Source organism: Camellia sinensis, chromosome 9, assembly GCF_055761805.1.
Source record: "Camellia sinensis isolate YWXY chromosome 9, ASM5576180v1, whole genome shotgun sequence".
In the NCBI taxonomy this organism is placed as follows: domain Eukaryota; kingdom Viridiplantae; phylum Streptophyta; class Magnoliopsida; order Ericales; family Theaceae; genus Camellia; species Camellia sinensis.
Genome location: NC_138969.1, coordinates 61,998,806 through 62,014,706, shown reverse-complemented (window position 1 = coordinate 62,014,706; position 15,901 = coordinate 61,998,806). Strand labels below are relative to the sequence as shown.

The 15,901-nt window shown below is 29.6% G+C and overlaps 1 protein-coding gene across 1 annotated transcript; it reads right to left on the bottom strand.

The window, feature by feature from the left end:
• Positions 1–11,975: 11,975 nt before the first annotated feature.
• Positions 11,976–14,875, bottom strand: LOC114321396 (protein FAR1-RELATED SEQUENCE 5-like). The gene is made up of 4 exons (XM_082889061.1): positions 12,722–14,875; positions 12,571–12,630; positions 12,414–12,473; positions 11,976–12,080 (listed from the first exon to the last, which is right to left on the bottom strand). The coding sequence occupies exons 1-4, from the start codon at positions 14,873–14,875 to the stop codon at positions 11,976–11,978; spliced, it is 2,379 nt and encodes a 792-aa protein (XP_082745187.1).
• Positions 14,876–15,901: the final 1,026 nt, after the last annotated feature.

The following is a 15,901-nucleotide window of genomic DNA, read 5'->3' as shown; positions in this document are numbered from 1 at the left end:
TCAAAGAAAAACAAATAACTAAAGATAGTCTTCAGAATCCAAAAGCCAAATCCTTCCAAGCTAAGTCCTTGGAGGTAGCTTATCACCTGAACCTGAAAATGATGTTCCCATAAAGGGTGAGCCACAGCCCAGTAGAAAAATACTAAACCAAATATAAGCATTGAATAAAGCAATAGCATTCAATAGATGGTTAACCAAGATAATCAATTATATCATTTTACCGTCTCATGACACTAATGTCAATGACACGTTTCACTTTCATTATTATCAATATGGCTCAGAACCTGGCTAAACTTACAACAGTGAACTATACAACATATTCACATTACTTTCAATATCAACAAAACAAATGAGACTCATGCTCATATCAAAACACTTCATACTTCCCGTTTGATACACATTGTAGTGCTGTATCAATAACATGTAAAAACACTTCAATATAATAAGCATACATAATAGTGATGCTAATGGAGTCCATCCCCTATCTCCTCCCAAACAAAATCCGGTTTAGAGGTCCATCCCTATCTTCCCCTAAACCGTGGAGTACATCCCCTATCTCCTCCCACACAATATGCAAATGCAATGCTCAATCAATACACGTATTTTCTGTATTAATCCAATAGTCAAATTAAAGACTTAACCAATGTGATTAGTTTCAGTTATTCCTAATCCTCATGCAATGTCTACAACAATCACGACTATCCTCCACCGATAGCCCAAAAACAGTTATTTCTAGACTGGAAATAAATATATCAACAATTCAATAGGCGAGTGATTTTAATTTTCCAACTACACCATTTAATCAATGAATTCCTCAATTTCATGCCTTTAACCAATTTCCCAATTTCCTTAAATTAATTATACAAATTAATTTATTAAAACAACTAGGGTTTTTCCCAAAATTACCAAAGTACTCCCAACATATCAAAATACCAAAACTTAGAACAAAACTTATAGAATAGAGTAGGAAATCCCTACCTCGAACGAAGAACACAAAAGGAGAAGACGGAGATGATGACCCAAAAACCCAAGTGCTCCAAAACTACAAACTCTCAGATTAAAACGAAGCTCTCGACTCACTCTATCTTTTTAATAAAGCAACTAGGGTAGAAACACCCTAAAAGGTGATGAAACCTAAGAGAAAAGATGAGTAGAGGGAGAGAGAACTCGGAATTAGGGTTTTAGGATCAAAAGAATGTGAAAAAAAAAACGTTTTAAAAACCGCTGCTGCGTATTTAAACCTGACAGGATCGCTCGAGCGAAGACTTGGTCGCTCGAGCGACCAGACACAAGAAACCTCGCTCGAGCGAAGAAAATCTCGCTCGAGCCACGAACTCGATGCTTCAGGTCTGCAACCCAGAAGCTCGCTCGATCGACGAAATTCTCGCTCGAGCGAAGAACTCGAAAACATACATCTCTCTCGCTCGAGCGAAGGAAAGCTCGCTCGAGCCAAGAAACATAACTCTCAGGTCTAGAGCCCAGACGCAGTCTCTCGCTCGAGCGACCAACCCTGGGTCGAGCGAATGACCAAAAACAACAGCTCGCTCAAGTGACCAACTCCTCGCTCGAGCGAAGGTCCAAAAAAAACTGGACAGCAACACTTGGTTTCCAACCCAACCAACCTGAAACAAACCTGCCCAACACATCTATAACTCCAAATGAGAAAATAAAGGACGACAACAACAATTATACAATGACAGAATCTACGGAACCTAAGTCCGGATACAATAATCAAATGGGAAAAGACCGGGGTCGCTATATTTTTTCTTTCGAAATGAATAATTTTATATATATGAAAATGAAACTTCCAATATTACAATATTAAATTATTTATATAACATTTATTGAATGAATAATTTTTATTTCAAAATCAAATAAAATATTATAAAAATTGATATTATTAAATAAAATACGTGTAGATTATTAATGATAGTAAAATAATTGCATCACTATAGGTCAAGTACATCTCAACTAGGTTGGCACTTACAAGCCTACCAATCATTTGCATTATACTCCACCTCAATAATCTAATAATAAAAAAATTTTTAAAAAAATGAAATCAAATAGTAAAAAATAAACTGTTGATCAATCATCGGAGGAGACAAACATTGCAGTCGCATTGTCCGAGGATATGTCATCCAAATCATTTTGAATTCGCTCATTTTCACTATAATTTTGTCTTTCTTATAACTGCATGCATATGATTTCTAGATATCATCAGTACCTTAACCATTTGAGGTGAATGCCTGCTCCAGTAATCACCCAGCACCTATCCACCTGTACTAAAAGTTGTTTTCGAAACAACTGTAAAAATAAGAACGGTTAGTATATCATGGGTCATCTGTGAAACCACCGGCCATATAGTTTCATTTTGTTTCCATCATTCCAACATGTCAAAATCATCAGAATCATCCACTGACGAGCTTTCCAAATACCGTTGTAGTTCAAATCTGCTTACATTTGTATGTTAAGATATTTTTTTTACTTTTTATTGCTGAAAAAACACTTTATCTCCCGCCTCGAGATGAGACTGCTAGTGTAGTGTGTGTAGATATATTTACAAATGTAGCTGCCCTATATTCTTCAAATAATCTGTTGTATGTTTGTATAATAGAGGCAAACTGTGTTTGATCAACGAAAAGACATTCTAAAAATTCTTGTAAACCAATTTCTTTACACCTAAGATTAATTATTATAGCCAAATCTTATAGATAAGGCAAATGATCAAAATGTTTATCAAATTTTACTTTTATTGAAGTTATAATGGTTACATAATATTTATTACCCATATATTTTACGAAAATTTTAATTATTTTTGCTAGCATATGTAAAACAAATGGTGAAGTATGAATATATATACATATAAGAAGATAATTTTGTTGAAATTTCAAAAATTTTGAAATTTTTTTTTATACAAGACTACTTAGCGCCAATTAAGTTCTGTTGGAGTCAATACTCCTCCTATTGATGTTGTTGTAAAAAATAAATTTACTGCTTTTCTTTGTTTACAAGCTATATTTAATATATTATATGTCAAATTCTACCTACTATCTATATCTAAAATTAATTTTTTAAATGACATATTTTTTCATTGACAAATTTTTCTATATTCCGAAATTCAATTAGCAGAAGACATAATAGTAACAACTGCATTTTTTATTACAAGTACAAAAGTCTCGTATACATGCATAGCTTCTTTAACAATCAAATTTAAAATATGGGCACAACAACGAACATGAAAAAAATCACCATTAACAAGTAATTGTAAAGTTGATTTTAAATGGGGTACAATTTGATTATAATATACTGCATTATCAAAATTAATCGTAAATATTTTATTTTGTAAAGTCCATTCATATAATGCATTTCTTATTTCTACACCAAGCGAATGACTAATGTATGGAAGTTCAACTAATTAAATGAAATAATTCTATTATTTAATTTCCAATCATTATCAATAAAATATGAAGTGATACATTGATATTCAAAACCATTATTTGACCACAGATCAGATGTTAAACAAACTATTCCATTCAAATTTTTAAAAATGTCAAATAATTCACTTTTAACATCCTCAAATTTCTTTAAAATCCTATTTCTAGTAATATTTCTTGAAAAATTTTAATATTGCGGTGCAAAACTTTCGTGAATCATTTTGGTAAAATCAGGGCATTCACTATTAGTAAAAGGTTGTTTTTTTTAATAATATAATTAACTATATAATTTTATGTATGTATAGGATCATATGAAAATGTTTACAAATTACCAATTGATGAAACCCCTAATTGCATTTGACTTTGAATATCAGGTTGTTGACTTTGTAAATGTTTGTTAGCATGCCTTTTTAAATGACTAATACCCCCTGCAGATGCAGTACTAAGTAAATGTACACAATATTCATATTTTTCTTTAAATGTAAATCAGGATTGTTTATATATATTTTTTTAAAATGTTCCCAAACACTACTACTTCTGCTCCTAAATGATGATCCAACTGTTAGAAGAGGGATATTAGAAGGAGAATCAACATATTCATGTTGTGTAGTATATGTATCAAGATCGACATAAACATTAGAAATATTATGCTCCACAGTAATGTAAGTAAAACAACATATAAAAATTAACAATTAATTTAAATAATATGTCAATACAATGAGTAAAAATTAATATATATTCAAAAATAATTAATTAAAAAAAATGAGTAGCTGATAAATTTAATTAAACTAATTAATGTTACCAACTAGCGAATGCGATACAAAAATTAACTTCTTCTGATAAAATTTTCTTGTTGCACAATTACAATTGTCACTTAGGGATGACACTTCAAAATTAATTGAGAATTGAGAGAGATTGAGAATTTAAGAGAGATTGAGAGAGTTTAAAAGAAAATTATTTGTGAAATTTATTTTGGAAAAGATTGGATATTTATAGTAGCTTAAAAGGTTGAAGTAAATGTATAAATAAATAAATAAATAAATATTACCGTTGTATGAAACGGCAATATGATCGTTAATTTTTTTTTTAATTTTTTAATTTTTTTAAGTCTGCAGAGGTGCAGACATTTTTGTTTTTAATTTCAATTTGCAACTTAACTTCATGTGGCATACAGAGTGATGTGACACATGATGCAAAGGAAGGGCAAGCACTCGCAAGGGTAGGGCGGGGGCATTGGGCAGCAGGTCACCTTTTGACAATTTGTTTATATATATATATATATATTTTCTTTTTTCTTTTTCATTGCAAGTAGTTGCAACTTGCAACTTTATTGTTTTTCATTGTTTTGTTTTGTTTTTGGTTTTTTGTGCATGATCAAGTTTTTTTTTATTTTTTATTATTTTTTTAATTATTTAACCATTGTAAGTTACTTTTTATTTTTATTTTTTTGAAATTTGACTTTTGGTAGAGAGAGGGCCCTATGGGTTGGGTCGAGTCGGGCCGGGCCGGACCTAGTTGGCCGCCCGCAAGGCCTGAAATTTTTTTTGGGCTGGGTTAACAGGTCGGGCTAATGGGCTGGGCCAAACTTCAAATGGAAGGCTCAGGCCCATGTCCAAATTACTGGGCTGGGCTCAGGCCTGGGCTTAATCGGGCCGAAACAGGTCTGGCCCACCTCGGGCCTCGATTGGGCTTTGGACCGCCCACGAATTTCAAACCATTTTTGCACACCTATCACTGCCCTCTCACTAAAATAAAAAATTTAAAAAATAAAAATTATTAATAATATATAAATTTTAGAAAAAGATGGCCCCTACTTTTGCTATTGTTGAGTAGCATGGGGCCACATATTCATTAGATGGCCCAAATCTCTTCTTTTCACCCCAAAAAAAAAAAATTTGACTGAACATAGAATAAATAATAAAATATAATTAAAAGTATACTTCTTTTTTCTACAGGAATTACGAAACGATTATTTTAGTCATGTAAATTGTTAAAATTAGACTTCGCAATAAAATGAAAAATAAATTTCTTACAAACTCTTTGCTTGTGTATATTGAAAAAAAAATTGTTGAAAATTTTATCACGGAATCAATCATTGAAAACTTTCGAGATACGAAAGAATGTCGAGTTCCACTTTGATAGATAATTGAGTTGATTTATATAAATAATTATTTAATATATGACTTTACCTTTATTCATCTATTAAATTCACTAAATACATGGCTATTTTATTTTTTACCTACTAATTTAATATTAAATTTTAATTTATTTGTTGAATTCAAAAAAATAATAATTTATCTCAATTCATATAAAAGAATTTATTCATGTCTTGACCCCGCAAAGAAATTTCAGATTCTGTCCCTGCATATGATAGTTCGATTGAACAATTTTAGGCATTACAAGTCTTCTATCATTTGTTAGCAATCAACCGACAATAATTCAATTGTACAATTTTAGGCATTACATGTTAGCATTACAAGTCTTCTATCATTTGTTAGCAATCAACCGGCAATAACATCACTTTTTGTAGCTAGATGGAGGGTTGGATATAGGGTTATTTGAACCACGCAACTCATTTAATCCGAATCGATCCATATATAAATAGCCAGTTTTGCAAACAAAATGCGAGGCGATGCAGTTTGGAATATAGCATTATTGCGGAATGCGGACAGGTTGCAAGTTTTACCCACACCTGCAAGAACCCGCCCGTACTTGAACCTTTTTTTTTTTTTTTCCTTATTTAAAAATTTGAACGGTTGATTTCAATCATCCTATCTTCATTTAGACTATATATTGATGCTATAATTGTACTTTTATATCCATTTGCTCATTGGTAAATTTTTCATATACTCAACACATTTTCTTACTATATTGAGATATAATATATACACATTTGTTTATCTTTTCATTACTTTATTCTTTTACACTTTTTTTGTCAAAGGAATAATGAAAATCGAAGATTAAATTATATATTTTTCATCAAACATATGCATGAAATTGGAATATTTGAAAGTTAGATGTGATTTATGATGGAATTTGCGAGTTTGTAAATGTTTTTATTTTATTTAATGGGTTTAAATTTGATGAAGTTTGACAACAATTTATTGTTATTTTATTATTGTATTTTGGATAATGTAAAAGTTAATGAATGTTGATTCATTAATTATTAATGTTGAGCATTAATTATATTTTATTTAATATTTTTATTTTATAAGTTTTAATTCATTAATTATTAATGTTGAGCATTTTAGAAAATGAGAAAAAAAAAGGACCCAAAATAAATATTACAAAATGGGAAAAAAATAAAAAATAAAAAAGGCCCAAAAATAAATTTTTAAAGAAAAAAGTCAAATCCGCAAACCGCCCGCAACATCTACGAACCCTATCCGCACAAATCACAACCTGCATTGCGGGCGATTATAGATTCAATTTTTTCCAAACCGTATGTATGCAGACGAATCTAAACTACAAACTGAACCGTTCAAAACCAAATCAAGAGTACCCTGACTAGATGTGCCATCATAGTTGGCTGAAGGTGGCTTGAAAAACAGAAAACAAAATTTTAACACTTTTTTGGAAATTTTATCTTTTATATTGTATTTAAATCATGAATTTAGATAAACTTGAAAAAAAAAAAAAAAAGATCAAAGAAAAATTTAATTTATATTATATTCATATATTTTTTTAACTTTTTATTTTCTTTTTCTAAATTGTTACTTAAATTCAGAACAGAGCTGCTACAGGGCCCGAAATTTTCAAACTGAAATTTGCCCATATTTCAAAACGACGTCGTTTTGGATTATCTTACCGGTAAGAGAATTTAAATATATCTTACCGGTAAGAGAATTTTATTATAAGTTACTGATAAGAGAACCCAAAACGATATCGTTTTAGGTTTCGAACCAATTTCGAGCCAAACAATTTTAGGCCCTCAAATAATAATCAATTCCTAATTCAAAAATATACCATCAGACTTCAGATTATTGTTTTAAAGCTTTACTGAGGGCATGTTTCTTATGATTTCTTTATGGCTGTGTTTAAATTTCCTGTGTTAATATTATTGAAACGTTTGGTTTTGCTAGAAACCCTCAAAGGAAAAATAACAAAATTAAAAGTATTGTGGATTCAATTATTTTTTTTACTCTTAAATATTTGAAAAAATTAGTGAAATATCTCTCTCCAATTTTGGATGGTAGAAAGGTCCAATATATTTTTTCTTATTAGTTAAAGTCTCTCAATAATATTATTAAAGAAATTTTAGCTCGTCATAGAGAAATTGAAGAGCTGAAATTTCTAAGTAAAAAATTTAAATTTCTCTATAAAAAAAGAAATTTCTCTGTGAAGAGCTGGAACTCTATGAAAATGTTAAGGGACCCCAACTATTATAAAAATATTGCATGTCATTATTTTATAAAATTCGAATATCAGGAATCATAAAATAAAACTCCTAAATATTTAATATTCATCTCAGAATGTGAGATTCTCATAAAAAAAGTGAACGTATTAGATTCTTAGTTTAAAAACGTTATTCCTATTAAAATAGATAATCAATAATTACTTTTTTTTATTTCAATTAGTTCCAAATATTATAATCATAATGATTTGAAATCACATTTTCATTTTATTCAAAATTACTATCATTCAAACATAATATATGATTTATGAAAGGTATAACAAGCATATGGGAAAGCCTATGAAGGACCACATTTGTTATGTTATGTGATGGTGGCACGTTGTGTCTTTCAATGCCAATGAATATATACTCTAGCCATTACAAAATAGTCAAGTCATTTTCATCATATTAAAATATCCACGAATATGTCATATAATATAAATGAAAATGTTTTTGAGAATTACAATAATAATGGTTTTATTTAATATCACTTATATGTTAATTTTTATAATTACAATTTTTTATATTATTAATGTAAATGAATTATAATTAGCCATAAATGCATTTTACTTTTGATAATGTGTGGAAAACGTTAACCTATTTGATTGTAGAATGTCACATAGAATTTTTTTTTTTCCCTGCAATTATCCATAATTTCTTTTACAAATATAATTAAGACAAAAGAGATTGTGCTATTTTATCCATATATATTTGAAGGATTTCGAATAAGCCAAAAAAAATTATAAATTATAACTTAATTTTTTTAAACTTTTTTTTGGCTAAATAAATTGAAAAGGTCAAATAATTATAATTTAAAATTACAATCAAACGCCATTAATCAACTTTTTGACATATTAATGTTGTCAAATGAGATCGATGTATTAATGACGTATATATATATATATATATATATTTTAAGTTATGGGCCCACAATTTTACTAGGGACAATTACAATAAAATGATATAAACTCAAAATAATTGTAAAAATGTAGAAGTACAAGATTTAGTTGCACAATTTAATGCATGTATTGTTTGTACTTTCATTACATTACAATTATTTTGAGTTGGATACCATTTTTTTTGCAATTTCACCATTTTACTACATCATTTCATATATATTTTTAATTTGTATATTATTACTATTTAAAAAATAAATAAACTTCTAAGAACTATCCTCTAACTAGAAATGTGCGCGAGTAAGGATGGAATCATAATTTCATTATTGAGGGATGGAATCATAATTTCATTATTGAGGCTAGTAAAAAGTATTACGATGGTTTCCACGGGGGTAGGACCGGTTGGGACGCATATAAAAATGAATTTTTTTTTTTTTTTACCATTTAAAATAAGTAATCATCATTGTTCACACAATCTGATTTGATAATGTTAAAGACTTTCAAAATATCACTTCCAAATTTACTTATACAAATGTGGCAGGAAGTTGGGTTTTAGTTGATTAATTTCTAAATAAATTAACAACTAACATGCAACAGTTTACATCATTAAAAGGAAAAGGAGAATGTGAGAAAATTAGAGAAAAAAATTAAATTTTCTTCAAATTTCTCACTTTTTTTCTTTCTACAAATCTTTATCTAAATTTTAGATCCAAACATAAAGGAAAAACAGATAAATGAATGGAAATATAAACAAAAACAGAGAAAGGGATGAAAATATGAGCAGAAGGCATGAAATAAGAGGGGGGCCATGTATCAGAAATAGTATTACTTGTTAAAAAAAAAAAAAAATTAAGAATTTCAAATATTTTACTTAATGTTCTACCAAATATATCATATAGGTATGAGACTCCCACAGGTCTCATGTGGGTTCCAAACCCATGTAAGACATTTAGTAGAACATTTAGTAAAATATTTGAGATTCTTAATATTACTCTGTTATAAAATTTGCAAACCCCTTAGTCCATAGTATAGTTCTGTCCTTGTGCATGGTTAGTTTGGGCAATTTAAAAAAAATAATGTCAACCAAATCGTTCTCAGCGGGCTAACAATTTCTTAACCAACAACCAACCGGTCTATCTTCAAAATTGATGGATCGAATGAAATTTATAGCAGTTTCGAACCAACGAATTGTGCAGGATGGCAAGTTAACCAAACAGGTTTTGAATATGCAAACTAACAAATTAATGAATAAAAGTGATTGTGTTGTTGGATGAAAAAGTGATGGTGTTGTTGTTGTGATTTTCCTAACTACACACATAACTCAGAAGCGCTTCAGGCCATGTGCATAAGTCAAAAGGTACTGAACAAAAATGACTTTTCATTAGAAACTAATAATGTGTTTATTATTTTTATAATGTTCACTTCAGTGGTGTTATATCAACTATAAAAAAAAATTATATAAGCTTATATATATGTGGATAAATATATAGGTAGAGATCCAAGGCAGAGTCATGATATAGATAGATAAATGGATAGGTAGAGATCCAAGGCAGAGCTAGTGGACAACATGCTAAGTAGATTTGGATTGGTTAGCAATTTAGAATGATAGTAGGGTATATGAATTGTTAAAAGCAAAAATGGAATCTCCCCATTATGGGTCACCCACTTCAAAATGACAAATGAAAGAAGCCACACACAATAAAGTACAAAAATCTCAACCCCCAAAAATAAATAAGGAAAATGTTTGAGGATCATAATTTTTATAGTTTAAATGGTTTAAAATTGTCAAAACGACGTCGTTTTGACAATTTTGAAGTTATTTTGTACTCAAAACGACGTCATTTTAGCAATTTCAAGCCATTTGAGCCACAAAAATTGTGACCCTCAATCATTGCTGAATAAATAAATAAAAATACAAAACCCCAAACACTGACGCCATGTATTGGGGCCCACATATATTAGGCCTCCTTTGGACAATAAAAAAATAAATAAAATCATGCAAGCAATTTGTGATTGATTGGTTAAAATTATGAGATTCAACATTTTTTGTTAGCATTATATGAGATGGGTAAGGCTTTTTTTCAGTCCTAATCTGGACTGAAGAAGATTATTTGGTTACGTGGGACTCACTACGAGCCATATCATCTATAAAAATTAAAAAAAATTAATTCGATATTCGTAACCCTTTCATTTTATAAAATTTATATCGAAAAAAATTAACAGTCAATTTATTTGAAAAACAGATCATCAATTTTTTGTCACAAATCTAATAAAATAATGGGGTTATGAATATCCGATCAACTTGAATTTTTTTTATGGATGATATAGATGCAAGGTCTCGATAAAATAAACTGTTCAAATCATCGAAACGGAACATGTAATGAGCCCTACAGGTCCGAACAATCCTCTCTAATAAAAGATTAGGACTGAACAGAAATCTTATCCATAGAAGATAACTAGATATTTGTCAAGTGACAAATGATGTAAAGTAATATTTCAAGATTACGAAATAATCACTTGCACAACACACAACGGAGGAGGGGTCCCTGCTGTGGACAATTCACAACCGTCTGTGTGTTAAAACGCCACCGTTTTAACTACTTTTTTTTTTCTTTTTCTTTTTTTTTTTTTTTTTTTGAATCTGTGAGGGTTCATTAACTCTTCTTCCACTATAACAAACAAAACAAATCAACCTAGCAGGTACTCTGCCATCTTCTGGGTCCCGCAGCCGTGTAAAGTTGAAGAGGTGAGTTTGTGTTAAAAAAAAATTATTTTATAAATAGAAAATATAATAAAATAAAAATAATTCATGGAACAAATCAATTTATTAAACTAAATTGTATTTTTTAAAAAAGATTAATTTTAAAATTAAAATTAAAAAAAAAACCATACATGCTTTGAATTTTTCAAAACTGGCTTAAATGCATCAAAAGTGAAATTGAAAGGGAAAAAAATTGTATTTGAACAAATCAATTTATCAAACCATAAGCAAAAAAAATGTTACTTCAAAAAAAAAAATAGTTGTATAAAAAAATAAAAAATAAAAAAAACCAACTTAAGGCCAAAATATATTCAATTCACATCCAATATCTGTATAAAAATAAATAAAACAAAATCCTGAGGCATTCAAAATTCAAAATCTCTTACCAAATATCTCAAAATCTGTCTCAACCATTCTAAATTATCCAAACAAAATTCTAAAAATCTTCAATTTCAATTCTCAAAACAAAAACTACAAAGTGGATTCTCATGTCAATTTTGTGAAGACGGTTGGGAATAAATAGAAAAATCAAAAGAACTCTCATTTCTAAATTCGGTCTCCATTGGATTGTGCCTCACTAGATTAAGTGATATTCCCTATAAAAAAAATAAAAGAAAAGAAAATTCATTAGAATAAAGTTTATGGACTAAATTACATTACAAACACACATATATATATATATGTATATATATATATTACTTACTTGAGAACTTTGTGGACTTTGTGATGCTTGGAAAGACAAAGGTTGTGATTGTGGATACCTTGGTAAGTATGAATTAGTATCACGTGTGAGAAGATTATACCAATAATTTATCAATTGTGGCCAATAGAGACTCCCAACATCGTACTCCATAAAACACCATGAAAAGTAAATACACTAATACAATGTAGTCTAAAAAATAAACAAATAACATAAAACAAGAGCTAACCTGTGATTGACTTAAAGATGAATTTTCAACATTTGTGATATTGCTTAATTGACCAATAGTCTAAATAAGTTGTTAAATTTATCAATACATTACACAATTTATAAAAAAATAATAATAATAATAATAAATAAATAAATAACATAAAACAATAGCTAACTTGTGGTTGGCTTGAGGATGAATTTTGAACATTTGTAGTGTTGCTTGATTGACCAATAGTCTAAAGAAATTCAAAAAGTCATCAATACTTTACACAATTTAAAAAAAATAAATTCATGTCATTTGAAATTTCAAAAGTATGTAGGTAATACCTTACTAAGGCGGGTAGGTTGTGAAACAACTTTTGTCTTCTTATTCATCATCTCATGCCAAGGTTTTAATTTACCCCTCCCTTTGTGTCCAACATCTTTCTTCTTTATGCCCTTAACTTGTGCAAAGTTGGGGTCATCCACATCCAATTCATTGGTACCAAAATTTCTAACTCCCTTCATCATATTATTTACTTTAACACACAATTCCTTAATTCCTTCATCAACCAATTGATACGCAGGTTTGTGCATAGATGCTTGAGTTGCTAGTTTCACCATTCTTGGACAAAGATCTCTATAACGTGCTAATATTAACAACTTCGGATCATCCTCATCCACTACAACATTTTTCTCTTCAACTTCACAATCTTTTGCATCCAATCTCCATCGGCCTAATATATACCTTTCGGGAATTTTCATAACATTCATTCTATCAAGTGCTTTGATTATATGACTGCATAAAATTCCAAAGTTCTCAAATTTCTTACAAGTACAATGTATTTCTTGACAGCTTTTTTCTCCTCTTAGCCCAGTAACTTCCACTCTACCCTCCACAATACACTCTTCACCATTACCATACAAGCCAATCACGCACTTAACTTCTCCTTCTAACTCGTGGAATTGCTTCACTTGACAACAAAGGGACGTATCTAACTCACAATGAAATAAATCAAAGATAGGAGGGGTGTACAAACTGGCAACCTGGATTAAAATGGAAGACTTTTTCAATTTCATTCTTGGCAACTTTTGTCTAGAATCATATATTGCAGAAATTTTCTCATACCGCTTATCTACAACAATCCGATTGAAATGAGTAAAAAATTGAATAATGTTATGATCACCTTTCAAATATCCCCTTAATGTTCCATTTAGACTTTCACTAAGTTGTGTGCTTCGCATTCCTCCAGTAAATACCCACTTCATATACACATGCGCCCACTGCTCTCTTTTTCTCCAAGTTCTTTTCATCCACTCATTCTCTTGCAAGTTGTATTTATCAATCAAAGAATTCCAAGCTTCAATTAATTCATGCTCATTCTCGTTGTCATAAATGCAAGCTTTTAAATCGCTACTAAATTTTGAACCACTCTTAAACAAGTAACCTAAATGCTTCAAATCATTTTGCATTAGGTGAAAAGTGCACAACCCATGAAAAACCTCAGGCATGATTTGTGAAATTGCCTTAGCCATTGCTTGATCTTGATCTGTGAAAAAACTAACAGGCTTTTTTCCTGACATTGCATTCAAAAATGTTTCAAATAACCATTCAAATGACTCTGCAGTTTCATTATACAATAATGCTGCACCAAAAATCACTGTCATTCTAAAGTGGTTAAAGCCAGAAAATAAAGCAAGTGGACGATACTCCTTATTTGTTAGAAAAGTTGTGTCGAATGACAATGCATCATCGAAAAGCCCATAATCTGTTATCATTTGATGATCAGCCCAAAAAATATTAGTAATCATCTCATCTACATCCAACTGAATGGCATAGTAAAAATATGGATTTTTTGCCACTTGCTGCTGAAAATATCTTAACAAACTCTCTACTTCACCATACTGCAAGTTTCGTTGTCTTTTTGCACGTAAGTAGGTTTTCTGATCCTCCCGCGTGAACCCTACAAATTCCTTCCCTCCTGCTATAGCACTAATAAGATCATGTGAAGCCTTAAGAGATATTCCAGTCTCATCAGCTATATCAATATTTATACCCTGAGCATTACATACCTTTCTCTGAGATGGCATCAAATGAGTACATTGAGGAAGATGCAAAGGGTGGTTGTGGTTGTTATCAAATTTCGACACAATCCACTTCGACAACTCCCGCTTAAAAGATATATGCATGAATGCTTTACAATTTGTTCTTGTCTCACTTCGAGGATTTTTTATCATTGTGTACCGTTTATCTTTTTCCCTTTCTCCCTCCTTACAACAAACTAACTTTCTACTAGTCATAACACCATCTTTTTTACTTTTGTTACAATAATCTCTTCTAATACTAAACCCCACAATTCTTCCATATTCATTATAAAACTCATATGCAGCTTCTTTTGATGGAAACTCCATACCAAGATATGGTGATTTATCCTTGGCCAACTCTCCCATTTCTTCGATGCATCCCTCAAGTCCACCATCATCTATTATACTATCCTCCATTTCAACACTAACAAATATGGAAAATATATATATATATATATATATATATATTAAACGAAACAAGAATCTGAACAAAAAAGTTATTAATTAATTTTAAATGCTGAGTAATCAAACAATTCAATGAAATCTAATAAATCAATTACTAATTTAAATTAATTAAAAGGATAGGGGAGAGGAAAAAAAAGGTATGTAATTTGTACAGTAACATTGGAAATTTATTATATCTGAGTAGATTATAATATACAATTGCAAAATTATATTAGAATTAGTATATTATATAATATAGGGAATCTTTTGGCAGGCACGCTTAAAGATGTGAATCATATGCTCTCTTATTATATAAATTTTTGATATATGTTTTGCATTTTTGTCACAAATGTTATGTCATTTTTTATTGAGTTATGAAAATTTATGATCAAAAAATTAAATTCGCATTTTATAGTAAGGTTATAGATTTTTTTATTGAAACTTTTTTTAGACCATAAAATGCATAACATTATTATAAAAATACATAATATTGTTATAAAAATGTGTAATATTTCCACAAAAATACATAACATTGCTATAAAAAAAAATTATGCATTACAAATTATCGTAACTCCTTAAAAAATTATATAATATTTATACAAAAATACATAATATGTACAAAACAAATTACATAATAAAGAAATTTTCTTATAATATATAATTGTGTTTCTTAATCCATTCACAAAAAATAAACCAAACTATTATACTTGTTGAACCCACTAACATACTATACAAAATAAAATACAAAACATATATATATATATATATATAGATATGCATACCAGTTTGTTGAACAATAATGGTCTGTAAATCCAGCAGAAGAACGGTGAAGCAAAGATAGAGAACACTATTTAATCTATTTAAGAGAACACAAAAATGTTTTAAAAAAAAAAAAAAAAAAAAAACAACTTTTCACTCCATGTAAATAGATACCTTTTGCTTACAGAGAAGACGGCGGCGTCCCTATTAGGTTTATTGTTTTGTTTGTTATAGTGGAAG

What these genes read in the sequence shown, in the direction of transcription:
- LOC114321396 (XM_082889061.1), bottom strand. Translation starts at nt 14,875, where the DNA reads ATGGAGGATAGTATAATAGATGATGGTGGACTTGAGGGATGCATCGAA. An exon ending in AACCTACCCGCCTTAGTAAG is followed by an intron (nt 12,631 to 12,721) that starts GTATTACCTACA and finishes GAATTTCTTTAG; the next exon opens with ACTATTGGTCAATCAAGCAA. An exon ending in CATCCTCAAGCCAACCACAA is followed by an intron (nt 12,474 to 12,570) that starts GTTAGCTATTGT and finishes CAACTTATTTAG; the next exon opens with ACTATTGGTCAATTAAGCAA.